Genomic DNA, 14902 nt, shown 5'->3' with positions numbered 1-14902 from the left:
GTGATCCACACGTTTTTAAACATCTCAATTAATTCCTCACACATCCAAGACTCCATATTGTCAATTTAAAAAATTGTTAAAGGTTTTGATTTATATTTAATTAAAATTTTAAAGTCCATATAGTCTCTTTTTAGTTCCAAATAGTATCCAGTTCAAATATTTATCCAATCCACTCCAAGTTAAAGCTTTGTTATCTTCCACAACTGTTGAGAGTTGAAACCAAGCAGTTCAGAAAAACAGATATTCCTTAAAAGTTCTCACAGTTTCAGGATTATCTTTTATTAGTCAAGGTCACAGCTGTTATTTTCTCTTCTATCTTCCAACCAATATTGCAGTAGTCTCTTTCTGCCAGCAGATGTCACTCTCAAATCCACAATATTCTCAGATCAACTAAGTATCAAAGCTGTCAAAATATTTTAAATCCACATAAAGAGTGCTTTTCCTCGGGTTTCTTTTATTATTTTTAGTTTCTCCAGGTCCAATTTTAAATCCAGTTTCTTTTTTTACCTGTGAGTTGGCCAATCACTTACCCGGTACCAGCACTCCGTTCAGACACCGCTCCTGCACAAAAAACCTAGTCCGGTTATCCCAGCTTCAGAGCAGTCATTTTTCTTTTCTTTTTTTCTAATTTTTTTATTATAGACAAACATACACATACAGACATAGACGTTTAAACAAACTAAACATAAACTAACTATACAATGAAATCAAGTCATAAAGCTTGAACTTTGAAAATAGAGCTACTTCGGTAATTATATATAATTATAAGGGTGGTATTCCCTTATTTCGTGTCTTTTTTATCTAGCCAGTTGTACCATTTTTGCCAAATTAAGTAAAAGTCTGAATCTTCTTTTCCCTGTATTTCTTTGGTCAGTTTATCCATTTCCGCACATTCCATTGTTTTTTTGTATTATTTTTTCTTCTGGTGGCGTGTCTTCCAATTTCCACATTTGTGCGAAAACGATCCTAGCTGCGGTTAGGATGTGTATTATCAAGTATTGTGTCTCTTTTTTATAGTCCTTTGTCAGTATTCCTAATAAGTATGTTTCGGGTCTGAGGGGCACTTTTTGGGTGGTGATTTCTTCCAGCTGACTTTGAATTGTTTTCCAAAATTTTTTGACTTTTGGGCATGACCACCACATGTGGTAGTAGGTCCTCTTCTGTATTTTACACTTCCAACAATTCTGATTGGTATTGGGAAACATCCTTGCCAACCGTGCAGGGGGGAGATGCCACCTATAAAACATCTTGTATGTATTTTCTTTGTAGGGCACGAACATTGTCAGCTTAGTATTTACTTTCCACATTTTTTCCCAATTTTCTAGGTTGATATTATATCCAAAATTTTTAGCCCAGAGCAGTCATTTTTCAATGGCCATTCAAGGAACTTGCCTGTTCCTCTTGGTCATCCAAGGCACCTCTCCTTCTTCACCATTCCTACAGGACAGTTCCGGTCCGAAGACTCCCCCAACAGCGGTTTGTCCGGCTGGATTTTCATGGAGGTTGTCAGAGCCCGCTATTTTTCCAGCCGGTCTCACCACGACGCTTCCGGTTTCTTCAGAACCCATAGCTTTTTGAATGTTGACTTTCCACAGGACCTTCCAAACAGCAGTTGTATCAAACCTGTTCATCAGGAAGGGGGACAGCCTTCCTTCCTGGAATGTTGTTTGCAGCCTCCAAACTGTCCAAAAAACATGTTTAGCTTGTTTAAAAAATCTATGTCACTCTTACATGTCAGGGAAGATGCCTTATAGTCGGTAATAACTCGAATACTTTGTTTTATGTTTGTTTGTTTGTTTGTTTGTTTGTTTGTTTTATTAAATTTGTATACCGCCCTACTCCCGAAGGACTCAGGGTGGTGAACAGGCACAAGATAAAATACAGAAATACAAAAGTTAAAAACAATTTAAAACCAAATTAAATAATATTGGCCCACGACAATTAAAATCCCAATAAATTTAAAACAAATTAAAATTTCAATTTAAAATTTAAAATTTAAAAGAAAGGGGAGAAAAATTAGGCCAGGCCGGCTTGCTGGATTAAAAGGGTCTTAAGAGCACGGCGGAAGGTGTGCAGATCCGGGATCCTCCGTATCTCCGGAGGGAGCTCATTCCAGATAGTGGGTGCCCCCACAGAGAAGGCCCTCCCCCTGGGGGCCGCCAGTCGACACTGCTTGGCTGATGGCACCCGGAGGAGACCCTCTCTATGAGAGCGTACCGGCCGGTGGGAGGCTATTTGTGGTAGTAGGCGGTCCCGTAAATAACCAGGTCCTAAGCAATGGAGCGCTTTAAAGGTGGTAACCAAAACCTTGAAGCGCACACGGAAGACCACCGGGAGCCAGTGCAGCTCGCGCAGGAGAGGTGTTACACGGGAGCGCCATGTTGCTCCCATAACCACCCACGCAGCTGCACTCTGCGCCAGTTGAAGCCTCCGCGTGCTCCTCAAGGGGAGCCCCATGTAGAGAGCATTACAATAGTCCAGTCGGGAGGTGACGAGGGCATGAGTGACTGTGTGTAGGGAGTCCCGATCCAGAAAGGGACGCAACTGGCGGATCAGGCGAACCTGATGAAAAATCCTCCCGGTCACGGCCGTCAAGTGCTCTTCTAAAGACAGCCGTGAATCCAGGAGGACACCCAAGTTGCGAGTCCTCTCCATGGGGGCCAGCGATTCGCCCCCAATAATCAGCGATGGCGTCAACTGACTATATCGGGACGTCGGAAACCACAGCCAGTCGGTCTTGGATGGGTTGAGCCTGAGCCTGTTCCTCCCCATCCAGATCCGCATGGCCTCCAGACACCGGGACATCAATTCAAGGGCATCGTTGGGGTGGTCCGGGGTGGAGATGTACAGCTGGGTGTCATCAGCGTACTGATGGAACTTCACCCCGAAACCACGGATGATCTCGCCCAGCAGCTTCACATAAATGTTGAACAGAAGGGTCGAGAGGACCGACCCCTGTGGCACCCCACATACGAGGGGCCTCGGGGACAACCTCTGCCCCCCTGCCAACACAAACTGCAACCGGTCAGAGAGAAAGGAGGAGAACCACCATAGAACAGTGCCCCCCACCCCTAACTCTTCCAGCCGGTGCAGCATGATACCATGGTCGATGGTATCAAAAGCCGCTGAGAGATCTAATAGGACCAGGACAGAGGAGCAGCCCCTGTCCCGAGCCCTCCAGAGATCATCAACCAACGCAACCAATGCCGTTTCCGTGCTGTACCCAGGCCTGAAGCCCGACTGGAACGGATCCAGATACGTCGCTTCATCCAGGTACTGGGGGAGCTGTCGCACAACCACACTCTCAACAACCTTCGCCACAAAACGAAGGTTGGAGACCGGACGATAATTAGCCAACGCTGCTGGGTCCAGGGAAGGCTTCTTGAGGAGAGGCCTCACCACCGCCTCTTTCAAGGCGGCGGGGAAGTCACCCTCACCCAACGAAGCATTTATAATCCCCTGGAGCCAGCCTCGCGTCACCTCCCGGGAAGCCAGCACTAACCAGGAGGGGCACGGGTCCAATAAACAAGTGGTCACGTTCAGTCTACCCAGAATCCTGTCCACGTCCTCAGGGGTCACAGGATCAAACTCATCCCAGATAACATTCTCAAGACCTGCCCCAGTCCCTCCCCCTGAGACTACCCAGTTGGAGTCCAAATCTTCCCGGATCTGAGTGATTTTGTCATGCAGATACTGAACAAAATCCTCGGCTCTACCCTCCAAGGGGTCCTCCCGCGCTTCCTGGTGGAGCAGGGAGCGGGTCACCCTAAACAGGGCAGCCGGGCGGTTATCTGATGATGCAATAAGAGCAGCAAAATAGCTACATTTCACTGCTTTTATCGCCACTAGGTAATTCCTAATATGAGATCTTACCAGTGTCCAGTCTGATTCTGAAAGACTGGCCCTCCAACTACTCTCTAGGCGTCTTTTCTGGCGCTTTAACTCCCTTAGCTCCTCAGTAAACCAAGGAGCCAAATGAGATCGGCGCCGGGTCAGAGGCCGCAAAGGCATGACCTGGTCCAGAGCTCCAGCGGCCGCCCTATCCCAGGCGGCCACTAGGTCTCCAGCCGAGGCGTGTGCCTCAGGAAATGACCCAAGCTCCGTCTGAAACCTATCAGGTTCCATCAGGCGCCTGGGGCGGAACCATCTTACCGGCTCCGCCTCCCTGCGGCAGGGTGCAGCGGTTCGGAGGTCAAGACAAAGGAGAGAGTGATCTGACCATGACAAGGGCTCGGCAACTATATCCCCTATCTCAAGATCACTCAACCACTGTCCAGAGACAAAAACCAGATCCAGCATGTTTCCCCCCGTGTGGGTAGGGCCATGAATTAACTGGGTCAGGTCCATGGCTGCCATGGAAGCAATGAACTCCCGAGCCACCTCAGATGCCTCACCAACGGACGGCAAGTTGAAATCCCCCATGATCATAAGCCTAGGGGTCTCAACCACCACCGAGGCGAAGACGCTGAGTAGTTCGGGCAGGGCTGCTGCCACATGGCAGGGAGCCAGGTACGTGATCAGCAAACCCATCTGAACCCCGTGACCCCATTTCACAAGGAGGGATTCACAGCCGGCCGTCTGAGGAACAGTGGCCTCCCTCGGTCTCAGACCTTCGTTAATAATAACCGCTACCCCCCCCCGCCCCTACCCTGCAACCTCGGCTGATGGAATGCGCGGAAACCTGGTGAGCACATTTCAACGAGAGGGACCCCCCTCTTGGCCCAACTAGGTTTCCGTAATACCTGCCAGGTCCGCTCCCCCCTCCTGAACAAGATCACAAATGAGGGGGGCTTTATTTACTACAGACCTGGCATTGCATAACATCAGACGGAGGCCAGGGCCCTGAGGATCTGCGCCACCTGGAGAACGAGTGGAGCTTTGGGGGCCGGAGCGCGCCACCGCTCGAAGACAGCGGGCGCGCGCTCCCCTAACACGATATGGTCCCCTGCTCCCACCATATCTACCCCTCCCACCCACAGTACTGATGGTAAAAACTTTATCTGGATGAACTTTAGCCCCCCCTTCACCCCAGGCCCCCCACCCCCCGTGCCGTGCTCCACAGCCATACCTGGCCCTCCCCTTAGTGGGTTATCCCCCATACCCACGGCCTTACTTCTGATCCAACCCTCCCCCCCGGAACCCCCTCTTCGCGACATGCCACCTCTCTGGGTTCCAAAGCCCTTCATCGAGGTAGGCCTTCGATAACGTGGAAGGCCAGGCTTGCGAGAGGGGGGAGTCTCGCAAGGCAAAGAGCTCAGCCGGTGAATACATTCCTGCAAGTCCGCCTGGGGAAATGGAATAAGGCTAAGGATTCAATGATGGTACATTTAAAGGTCCAGGATAGACAGTTCACCATTTTGGCGCGGATCAAAACCGGGACTCCACTGTCCTCTCACAGCAGTGGAGAGGAGTCTCAAGCCGATGCCCCGAAAAGCAATGACCAAGCCACCCTCTCACGGCGGCTGGTATCGACAGGTCTAATTCAGTGGCAATAACAGCAAGGTGACTCCCTCGGTGACCACACCCAGGCTTAAGCCTCTCCTCACAGCAAGGCATTATAAATGTGACTGGGACTGATGATATAGCCGGAAAACCGGGGGTCAATTATAGTCAGGTCAGGTCAGGGGTCCAATAAGTCCAATGCAGTCCAGTGCCGGTGCAGATAAGGTCCAGATCAAATGGCCACAGCCCCAACCACGCCCATAACCAGGCCGCGGCGGGGAGGGGAAAATGGATAGAGGCCAGGGGGAGGCAGGCCAGTCATCCAACTTTGCCAAACCCCCAGTCTCCATTAGGTCTTCTAATCCCCTTTAAGTCCCCGGTCTTCAGGAGTCTTCAGGAGTCAGCAACCGGTCAGACTGCGTTCTTCCCTTCCTCCCTCCGCAGTAAATAACCGACCCTGGTAGAAAGGTCTAAAGTCGGTCTGAAAACAGCCAGGGTAGCGCCGTTCCACCCAGCACCGCCCCAGCGGCCGTCGTCTCATCCCCAGCCGCCGCAGCCGCCGCTCCAACCGTCGCGGCCGCTGCTGACAGCTGGAAACCATGTCGGGGTGCTTTTCTGGGGAGGGGTCCAGCGACGCTCCAACGAGCTGCTGTCTCCCCACACCCCTCCCTGCTCCGGCCGCCGCTGGGGGGGGCGCCAAGGCAACCTGGCGCCACCCTGACCCTGTTCCAGCCTCCCGTTCACCGCCGCCATAGCGGCAGGGAGCCAGGTACGTGATCAGCAAACCCATCTGAACCCCGTGACCCCATTTCAAAAAAAGGGATTCACAGTCTGAGGAACAGTGGCCTCCCTCCGTCTCAGACCTTCTTTAATAATAACCGCTACCCCCCTGCCCCTCCCCTGTGACAATTAATTGGAATGCAACAACTGGACTTTTTTTTGCAAACTGATTGAGTTAACTCTTTGCTCTATGAACTGACTGATTATATAAGCAAGAAGAGTCGATATGGGGGCTCCAAATCAGAGGAAATGGTTCCAAGAAAGGGACAAGTTTTAAAGATACATCAACCCCCAATTGAAATTCAAAACCTCCTCAAAATAAAAATAAGAGGGAGGAAGAAAGACTGGAAAAAATACAGAAAGAAAGGAAGAATGGAAGATTAACTTTCTTTGGTCTAATAATTGATGTATTAATGATTAACTACAATGATTAAGTAAATGAATTAAGAATTCAATTAATGATTAATTAAGGCTTAAGAAAAAATATTTGAATTTTGAGAATAAAAGTAGGAGGGAGAGTAAAATGATTAAGTAAATGAACTAAGAATATCTTACAGATGTATCACGAGATGTTTAGGCTTTGAATGATCTATTAGTGTTTGTTAATGTTTTTTAAAACTCTTAGGTTTAAAGGATTATATGTTATTTTGAGTTTAAAGGGAGGTTGATGAATAATCTGTAGAAGGGGAGTTAAGGGGTCTAGGGAGTTTTAAGTCTTGCATTAATTTAGCATATTTTAGCGTATGTTTGCTAAAATTTATACCCTGTTTTTCTTCTGGGAAGTCGGGGGAGGGGGGGTGGGAAGGGGGGATGGAAGGTTGGGTTTATAAATGTTTAAAAAGACAAGTGAAAATGTTATTTGTTTGATTATAAAAAAAAATAATAAAAACTTTTTCTAAAAAAAAAAGAAGAAGAAGAGACTCCTCCTCTTCTTCCTCTTCACTTATGGGAGCTTCTGGGGGTTCTGAAGGCCCTGGCTGAATTCCCGCCTCTGGCACCACATCTTCTCCAGCCTCCTCATTGTCTGACTCGAGTGCCAGCTGGCACAGCACCACATCAGCCTCCTCGCTGTTGGAATCAGCTACTAGCTGCACAGACTGCTGATGGGCCACAACACCTTCACAGCTGGAGGGGGGGAGAACTCTATGACCTGGCATGCTACTCGTGATTTCTTCCCCTGTTTGGGCGACTTTCTCGGTTTCGCTGGGCTCATAGCAGTGATGAAATCTGAACTGGTTTACTACTGGTTCCCTGGCTGCGCATACGTGCTGTGTACCAAATGCACGCTGCATGCACGCATTCCCAAGCTGTGCTTGGGAAGGTAAGAATAACCTGTTTGGGCGACTTTCTCGGTTTTGTGGGAACCTTTTTAAAAACTTCTTAAAAGCATTTTTTACTACTGGCTCAGGCAAATAAGTAGTAAAAAACACTGTTAAAAAGGTTCCCACGATCGTGCAGCACAGCTGTGATCGTTGGAGCCTTTTTTTTACTTTTTAAAAGCATTTTTATACTATTTATTCACCCGAACCGGTAGTAAAAAAAATGCCTAAAAAAAAAAAGTTCCGACAATCGTGCGTTGCTCAGCACGATTCAAAAGTTCATAAGAACTTTTTTTTTTTACATTTTTTACTACTGGTTCGGGGCGAACCGGCCCGAACCGGTAGCATTTCACCCCTGGCTCATAGCCCTCGGGATCGATGGGCACCGGTACGAGCAGGCTGTCATTCTGTCCCTCTTGGCCACATCAGAAGCATAAACTCGGTCTGTGCCTCGGGGGTTCAGGAGGGGCAGAGGTCCTTGCAGTGGGTTTTCTCTGCCCCAGTGAGTGTTACTCTTTGAGCAGCCTTCTGTTCCTCCATGCTGTTTGTATTCCATTAGGTCCAGCTCCATGCTTGTTGCCACCTGGCACCAGTTGTGGATCAGCTCGAGTATTCCTTGAGGTAGACACATATGGTACAACTCCCGGTTCAGGCCATTTCGGAAGTAGTGAACCAGGAGCCACTCAGTTTCCCTGCCAGTCTTCAGAACTCATAAATGTATTCAATCACCGGTCTGCTGCCTTGCTTGATGGCATGGATGTCAGATTCCCCCCGCTGGACTTTCATGGTATCTCCGAATTGGGCTCTGAGCTCCCCCAAGAAGTCATTGGGATACCCCAACTCGGGAGCCCTTTCGTCATGGAGGCCTGTCACCCATTCTGCTGCCTCTCCCTCTATGTTTGCCACAATGGCGTTCACGCAAGCCACATCATCAAAGTAGACTGGCCCATATTGATCCAGGTGAGCCCACATCTGATTCAGGAAGAACGCCAGCTTCTCCAGATTCCCATCTAACGTAGCCTTGATCTGCAGGGGCTCGATAGTACCTGGGGCACCCCAGTATCCCTGTGGTCATCCCACCCCATGGGAAAAGGGCCAGGGCTGTGCGCCAACCACTGCCAGTTGCACTTGAGGCTGCCCAGCAATCCTGTGCAGTTGGACTGCCGCCTGTTGGGGTCTAGTGGCGCCTTGCCGTGAAGCCAGGGGGATGGCAGTCCATGGGCCTTGGCTGCTCCCAAAACTACGGCTCCCCCTGTCCTCAGCCAGGATTGAGACAATGGAAGTGGGAGAGTTGCAGAGAGTTGACTGGATCCTGCTCCGGAAGTTTGGACTATCTGCCATGCCGGTTCTTCCTGCAACTCATTCTGATGAATCTTTCTCAGCTGTTTGACTGATGGGCTGTGGCAGGCTGCCAGGTACCTCCACTCCACTCTTCCCACTCCGCTGCTCTTTTCTCTCTCCATCTTTTGCCTCGGGTGAATGCAGCTCCAGGAGGAAGCAGAGGGAACTCAGCTTTGGAAGCTTTTTGCACCACACCTTGCCATAGCTCCTTGCTTGCCTGACAGAGTCCCCCAACTACCATGGCTGTTGGCTGTTCGGTTTTCTCCGCTCATCCCTTCAAACAAGTGACCATCATTTGGGTGCTGAAATCCACTTGGCCTGCAGTCAGAGTCTCTATTGCCACGCCCATCCCAGGCTTGGCCGTCAGCTTTCTTTTACATTCTACCCTGGACATCTCCTGGGTCTTCACAGCTCTTCAAGAGGTAGCCGGACAGGCTGCAGGAACCCAGGACTCCTTTGTCATTTTTAATTTTGGTAGATCTGGTTTAATGTCAACATTCTGACTGATGAACCCAATCAAAGCAAGCACGGCCGAGATGATCCAATCTCTTAATGCAAAACTCTATTGAATACATCATTTCGGCACAGATGAGGGCAAAACCAGATCTAGCTAATTCCTGCGTAATCCCACATAATTAAAGTATAGCTTCTCTCTCCCTCTATTAGACCAGGTCATACTATCCAATTAAGTCTCATTGTATTGTTATGGGGAAAAGTGTTTGGCTCTGGCTCCTGCCGAAATGTCCTTGGTTCTCACAGCTGTCTTCTTGATTTCTGGAGACTACATTCTATCTCCCTCTCCCTCCCCCCAGTTCATTGGCAAGCTGAGAAGCGATAATGGTTGCAAAGGTGCACTTCGAAATTTGACAACATCCTTCAAGCACTTTAAACCAGGGGTCACCAACCTTTCAGACCCCAGGGACCACTAAATTCATAATTTTAAATCCTACAGACGACTAATATGATCTGCCTAATGAATGGCTGGGTGTTCATGTGACTGGGTTGGCATGGCCAACTCGATGTCACTCACATCAAGGGGCACCTTGCCAGCATCTACTCACCACTCCTCGCCTGCCCGCCCTGGCTCCTTAGGGCGCCAACAGGAAGCAGTTGCTGGAGCTAAGCAATTACCATGAGAAAGAGTTGGCAAAGCAGCTGGCTCAGTTCAAATTGGATCTGACCAAGAAAGAGACTCAGCAGAAGCACCTCACTGAGGACTACAAGCATAGGCTTTCCAAGCAGAAGAAAGACCTGCAGGCCAGGTGCCAGCGCCTGGAGGCTAAGCGGGCTGAGATGGTCAGCCAGTTCCAGACCATGATGCAGTCCTTCTGGAACAAGGCCCTTTGGCTCTTCGCACCAGCGGCACTTCCAGGCTTCACCCAAAGCCCCGCACCAGGAGTCTAAAGCAGACCCCAAGTCGGAATTTCTGCCCCCCTCCGACCTGCACAAAAAGAACCAGAAGGGGGAGACTCTGCAGCAACACAAACATTCATTGTATGTATCCAGCCTAGGGGCTGTAGTTTGAGGGGTCCTCAAATAATTTTTCTGTGGACCACCACTGGTCCATGGACCACCGGTTGGTGACCACTGCTTTGAACCATAAGAAACTTCTTTATTTCCCCAAAAATTTACAGTACTGGAAGATTAAAATAAAATTACTCTTATCTATGGCAGTCTGAGCCCAGGAAGATCTACAAACCATAGATCAGTTCCTGTAAGGGAATGGGGACCCATCATGCATAGGTAAATGGTTTCATTGTACAGGATAGCACATTAAAGAAATCCATCCTAAAACTAGACTTTATGTCAATGCAGAGAAACAAATATAGTGCCTTGTATTTCACTATCTTTTAGTAATGCTCAGTCTTATTTCAATCCAATGTATTGGTATTCTCAGGTAGCTAATACTCTTTATCAGTATACTAACGTAGGAACTCAGACATTTTCCTGAAAATGAAAGACTTCTTTTTAATCTATCTGTCATTTATTCAAAGAGGGCTTATCTTGCTCCATAGAGCTTTCCACTAGACTAGTACTTTCCACAACAATGCAGAAAAGTACATAAAAATAGTTAAATACATTGGATGATTTCCATATCCTATAATTTATTTATTTATTTTATTTATTTATTATAGTTCTATACCGCCTTTCTCCCGTAGGACTCAAGGCGGTGTACAGTCAAGAAAAATATAGACACACAAACATCATAAAATTGCTAATTAAAATTATTACTTAGTTTGGTCAATTAAATAAAACCCAGAATTAGATAACATTTAAAAAATCATTCACATGTTTGTATGTTTAGCCCTGCCTGTTGGAACATCAGGGTCTTGAGGGCACGGCGGAAAGCACGGAGATCAGGGATATTCCGTATCTCCGGGGGCAGTTCATTCCAAAGGGTTGGAGCCCCCACAGAGAAGGCCCTCCTCCTGGGAGTCGCCAGTCGACATAATTTGACTGACGGTAACCTGAGTAGTCCCTCCCTGTGAGAACGAACTGGTCGGTGGGAGGCTATTGGTGGCAAAAGACGGTCTCGTAGGTACCCAGGTCCTAAGCCATGGAGCGCTTTAAAGGTGATAACTAACAATGATGATAACTAACTAATAATGAGCATGCCATCAGTACTTAATTGTTAGGACCTTTTTTTGAATCACACACATTTATCATATGAGTCAGGAATACAATCATTACAAAATCCAGAAAACCTAAGAAATGAACATGATTTGGGTTCCATAATAAAACTGTGATACGGGTCAAAATTCAGTTCCTGTAAGGGATTGTCATGCTTGCTATGGACTCTTGATGAAATCCCATATTTCCTTGCATTTGAGTTATTTTCACAAGGAGAAATACATTTCCAACTGAGTGAATTAATATTTTACATAAAAAACTATAAAATTACTTTATCTTAAATACCCCATCAGATAAGGTACAGCCAAAACTTAGATGAGATAAAGGTGAGCCAGTGACTCTCCAGGTGTTACTAAGCTGCAGCATTCAAGTTCTTCAGTGGATATCATCAAGGGGAAGAATTGCTGAGAGTTTCCATTTCTAATTTAGGAATGTCTGCTTTTTCTGAATAAATCTAAAACTTTTAGTTTGCTTAACACATTTTTATTTTTTTCAGGAATTTGGGAAGTCCTGGGAACAGATTCAGTCAGAAGATGATCAAGAATTGTTCCACAATCAAGAAGAGTATTTGGAATTTTTGTTTCATATTTAAGGGCTAGTAACATGGGCTTCTTTAGGCTTGATGACATGATAATGATAGACAAAACAGCAGTCACTGAAAAAATTAAAAATGAGATTTTCAACATTTTCAAGTATGATTAGTAATTATGGGGAATGGAAGTGAATTGGGATAGTCAGATTAAAAAAGGATAATTTAATACCTTTCATTTTATTTTTTAAATTATATCAGTTCTGTCCTCACTATCCGTTAGTCTGGGTGCAGCTCAACATGTAGCTAAATCTACCTATCCACCAATAAAACAAACTGTGTGCATAGATCTAGATGCTTTATTGAAAGAACAAGATATGGTGAAACTGGAGAAGATAGAAATACATACAATGAGAACCAAATACAAGATAGGCAGGATTGAGTTACTGCTGAACATAACAATTAATAAATACAAGCAATCTAAATCTTACCAGTGATGCTCTGTGTCTGGGATGTGGATTTGTCCTTGGATGAACATGTGCCACAGATTAAGATGGATTCTTCTTTGTGCTTCTGTCTCCTCCAAATGCTAAAGAAAAATGAAGTCTGGCTTCCCAGCGTGCACTTGTTTTGAGAGTGCACTTGTTTTGAGAGTGCAGGCTGCTGGGTAAAGGGATTGGGTCAACTTCAAAACAATATAATTGGTATTTGTCTGTCCGGCCACTAGATGGGGATAGAGAGCAACAATAGTATATAAAGATTATAAATTGGCATGACAATATCCCACCTCAAATTTACTTTTGCACCCTAAGGAAAAAATGTTAGTGTAATGATTGCCTCTCCTGCCAACTTAAGAAAGTAAAGACTCTTGAAACGTGGTCGTTCAAAAGGAACCTTTTATTAAGCAGAAGTGAAAGCAACCAAGTTAAAGCAAGATCTGAATACCCTTAGGCAAGATAAGTAGGATTAAAGCAGTAGAGACTCCTCCCTTTAAATCAGAATGCAGATTTTAGCCAATACACAAGTGTGAAGATGTTTTCTTTACTAGTTTCCCTGAGAACCCAAACAAACATGTATTCACACTGTTATCCTTTAAAGTGAAACAATCCACAGGGCTATCATAAACATTCCTCCACGTTAAGAGGATCTCAGGGCTCTTTGGTGCCTGGATATAGGTTGTAAAATATCTGTTGACACAAGCAATGCTATTAAATCACAATGGAGTCAGAATATTATGGTGGCATCATTGCAGTACATGGAAAAGAGATAGCGGGGAGGTGTTGGTTTTTAGCGGGATAAAACTACACTTAAGCTTAAAAACATGGCATCTACTTTGTTTTGCTGCTAAAAATTAACCACTTAAATTTTGGTAACTGCAAAAAAAACCCCATTCTGGGATATGTTATTTTTTTCTTTCTTTGACATAAGCAGCATCCAGTCATAAGTACCTTTGACCCATTTGGGTGATGTATGTTGTTACAATTTATAACAGTTAATAGATGGAATAGTTATCTCCTCAAAATATTAAGACCAAGAATAAGAAGAAAATAGCAGCATGCTTGGGAATTGCAAAACTTGCAATGCTACAAAAATAATATGTGGGAAAAAGTATATATGACAAAACAACGTAGAGTGGATTAAACCTGCTCAGTGATAACAGAAAACTGAGTATCTTCAGGGGTAGGAAGGAGGAACTAAAAGCCAATGGGGACAGGTATGGAAGAGAAAATAGTTTAAGATTGCAGCTGACTGATGAGAGCAGAATTACACCTTTCTGCTTTTTGCAGGAATAGATGAGTTAAAACAGATTTTGTTTCCATGCCTACAGTTTTTCTAATAATTCCAAAATGCCAGTTACAGATGGTTCTTTGCATTGTTTTTTTTTATAGGGACTGGTCTGATTGGGAAGAACATCCTGTTTGTGCTGTCTGTCTCTTCTGTGAAAAGCAAACTGACACCACAGAAAAACTCTATGTTCACATGGAGGTAAGAAGAATGTAGTAATGTATAATTTTAGATTATACATTGTAAATTACATATTGTGGGTTTGTTAGGAAGGTATTTGTTTTAGCAGGTTCTTTATTATGAATTTCTTTATTCCATTTAGATCCAATTTTCCCCCAAGAGCTCAGAGGAACTTTCATGAGGTTCCCCTTCATTTTATCTACAATAAACCTGTAAAAAAAAGTTGGGCAGAGAGATGAACCAGTGAATTTCCCTGACTAAGGGTAGACTTACATCTCCCCAGTCCTTAACACCTTAGCCATTATAATACACCAGTTGTTTGTTATTTTTTTCTTTGTTGTTGTTAGTTGCGAAGTTGTGTCTGACCCCATGGACAACGTTCCTCCAGGCCTTCCTGTCTTCTACCATCCTCTGGAATCCATTTAAGCTCATGCCGACTGTTTCAGTGACTCCATCCAGCCACCTCATTCCCTGTCGTCCCCTTCTTCTTTTGCCCTCGATTTTTCCCAGCATTAGGCTCTTCTCCAGCCAGTCTTCCTTCTCATTAGGTGGCCAAAGTATTTGAGTTTCATCTTCAGAATCTGGTCTTCTAAAGAGCAGTCAGGGTTGATCTCCTCTAAGACTGACCGGTTTGATCGCCTTGCAGTCCAAGGGACTCGCAGGAGTCTTCTCCATCACCATAGTTCAAAGGCCTCAATTCTTTGGCGCTCTGCCTTTCTTATGATCCAACTTTCACAGCCATACATTGCAACTGGGAAAACCATAGCCTTGATTATATGCACTTTTGTTGGCAGGGTGATGTCTCTGCTTTTTAGTATGCTGTCTAGATTTGCCATAGCTTTCCTCCCCAGGAGCAAGCGTCTTTTAATTTCTTTGTTAGTATTCATTAATTTTA

General features: G+C 45.8%; 1 protein-coding gene across 1 annotated transcript in view; it reads left to right on the top strand.

The window, feature by feature from the left end:
* Nucleotides 1-14902, top strand: part of ZNF277 (zinc finger protein 277) — a 166934-nt gene that overhangs the window by 128282 nt on the left and 23750 nt on the right. The window contains exons 8-9 of the mRNA XM_070947134.1: nt 12010-12077; nt 13932-14028. Of these exons, the coding sequence (XP_070803235.1) occupies nt 12010-12077; nt 13932-14028 (165 nt within the window). The remainder of the gene's footprint in view (nt 1-12009; nt 12078-13931; nt 14029-14902) is intronic.

The sequence above is a fragment of the Pituophis catenifer genome, unplaced genomic scaffold, assembly GCF_029215685.1.
Source record: "Pituophis catenifer annectens isolate HBS135680 unplaced genomic scaffold, rPitCat1.0.hap2 SCAF_7, whole genome shotgun sequence".
In the NCBI taxonomy this organism is placed as follows: Eukaryota; Metazoa; Chordata; class Lepidosauria; order Squamata; family Colubridae; genus Pituophis; species Pituophis catenifer.
Note: the sequence above shows the minus strand (reverse complement) of the source record. Positions and strands in the feature narration are given on the sequence as shown.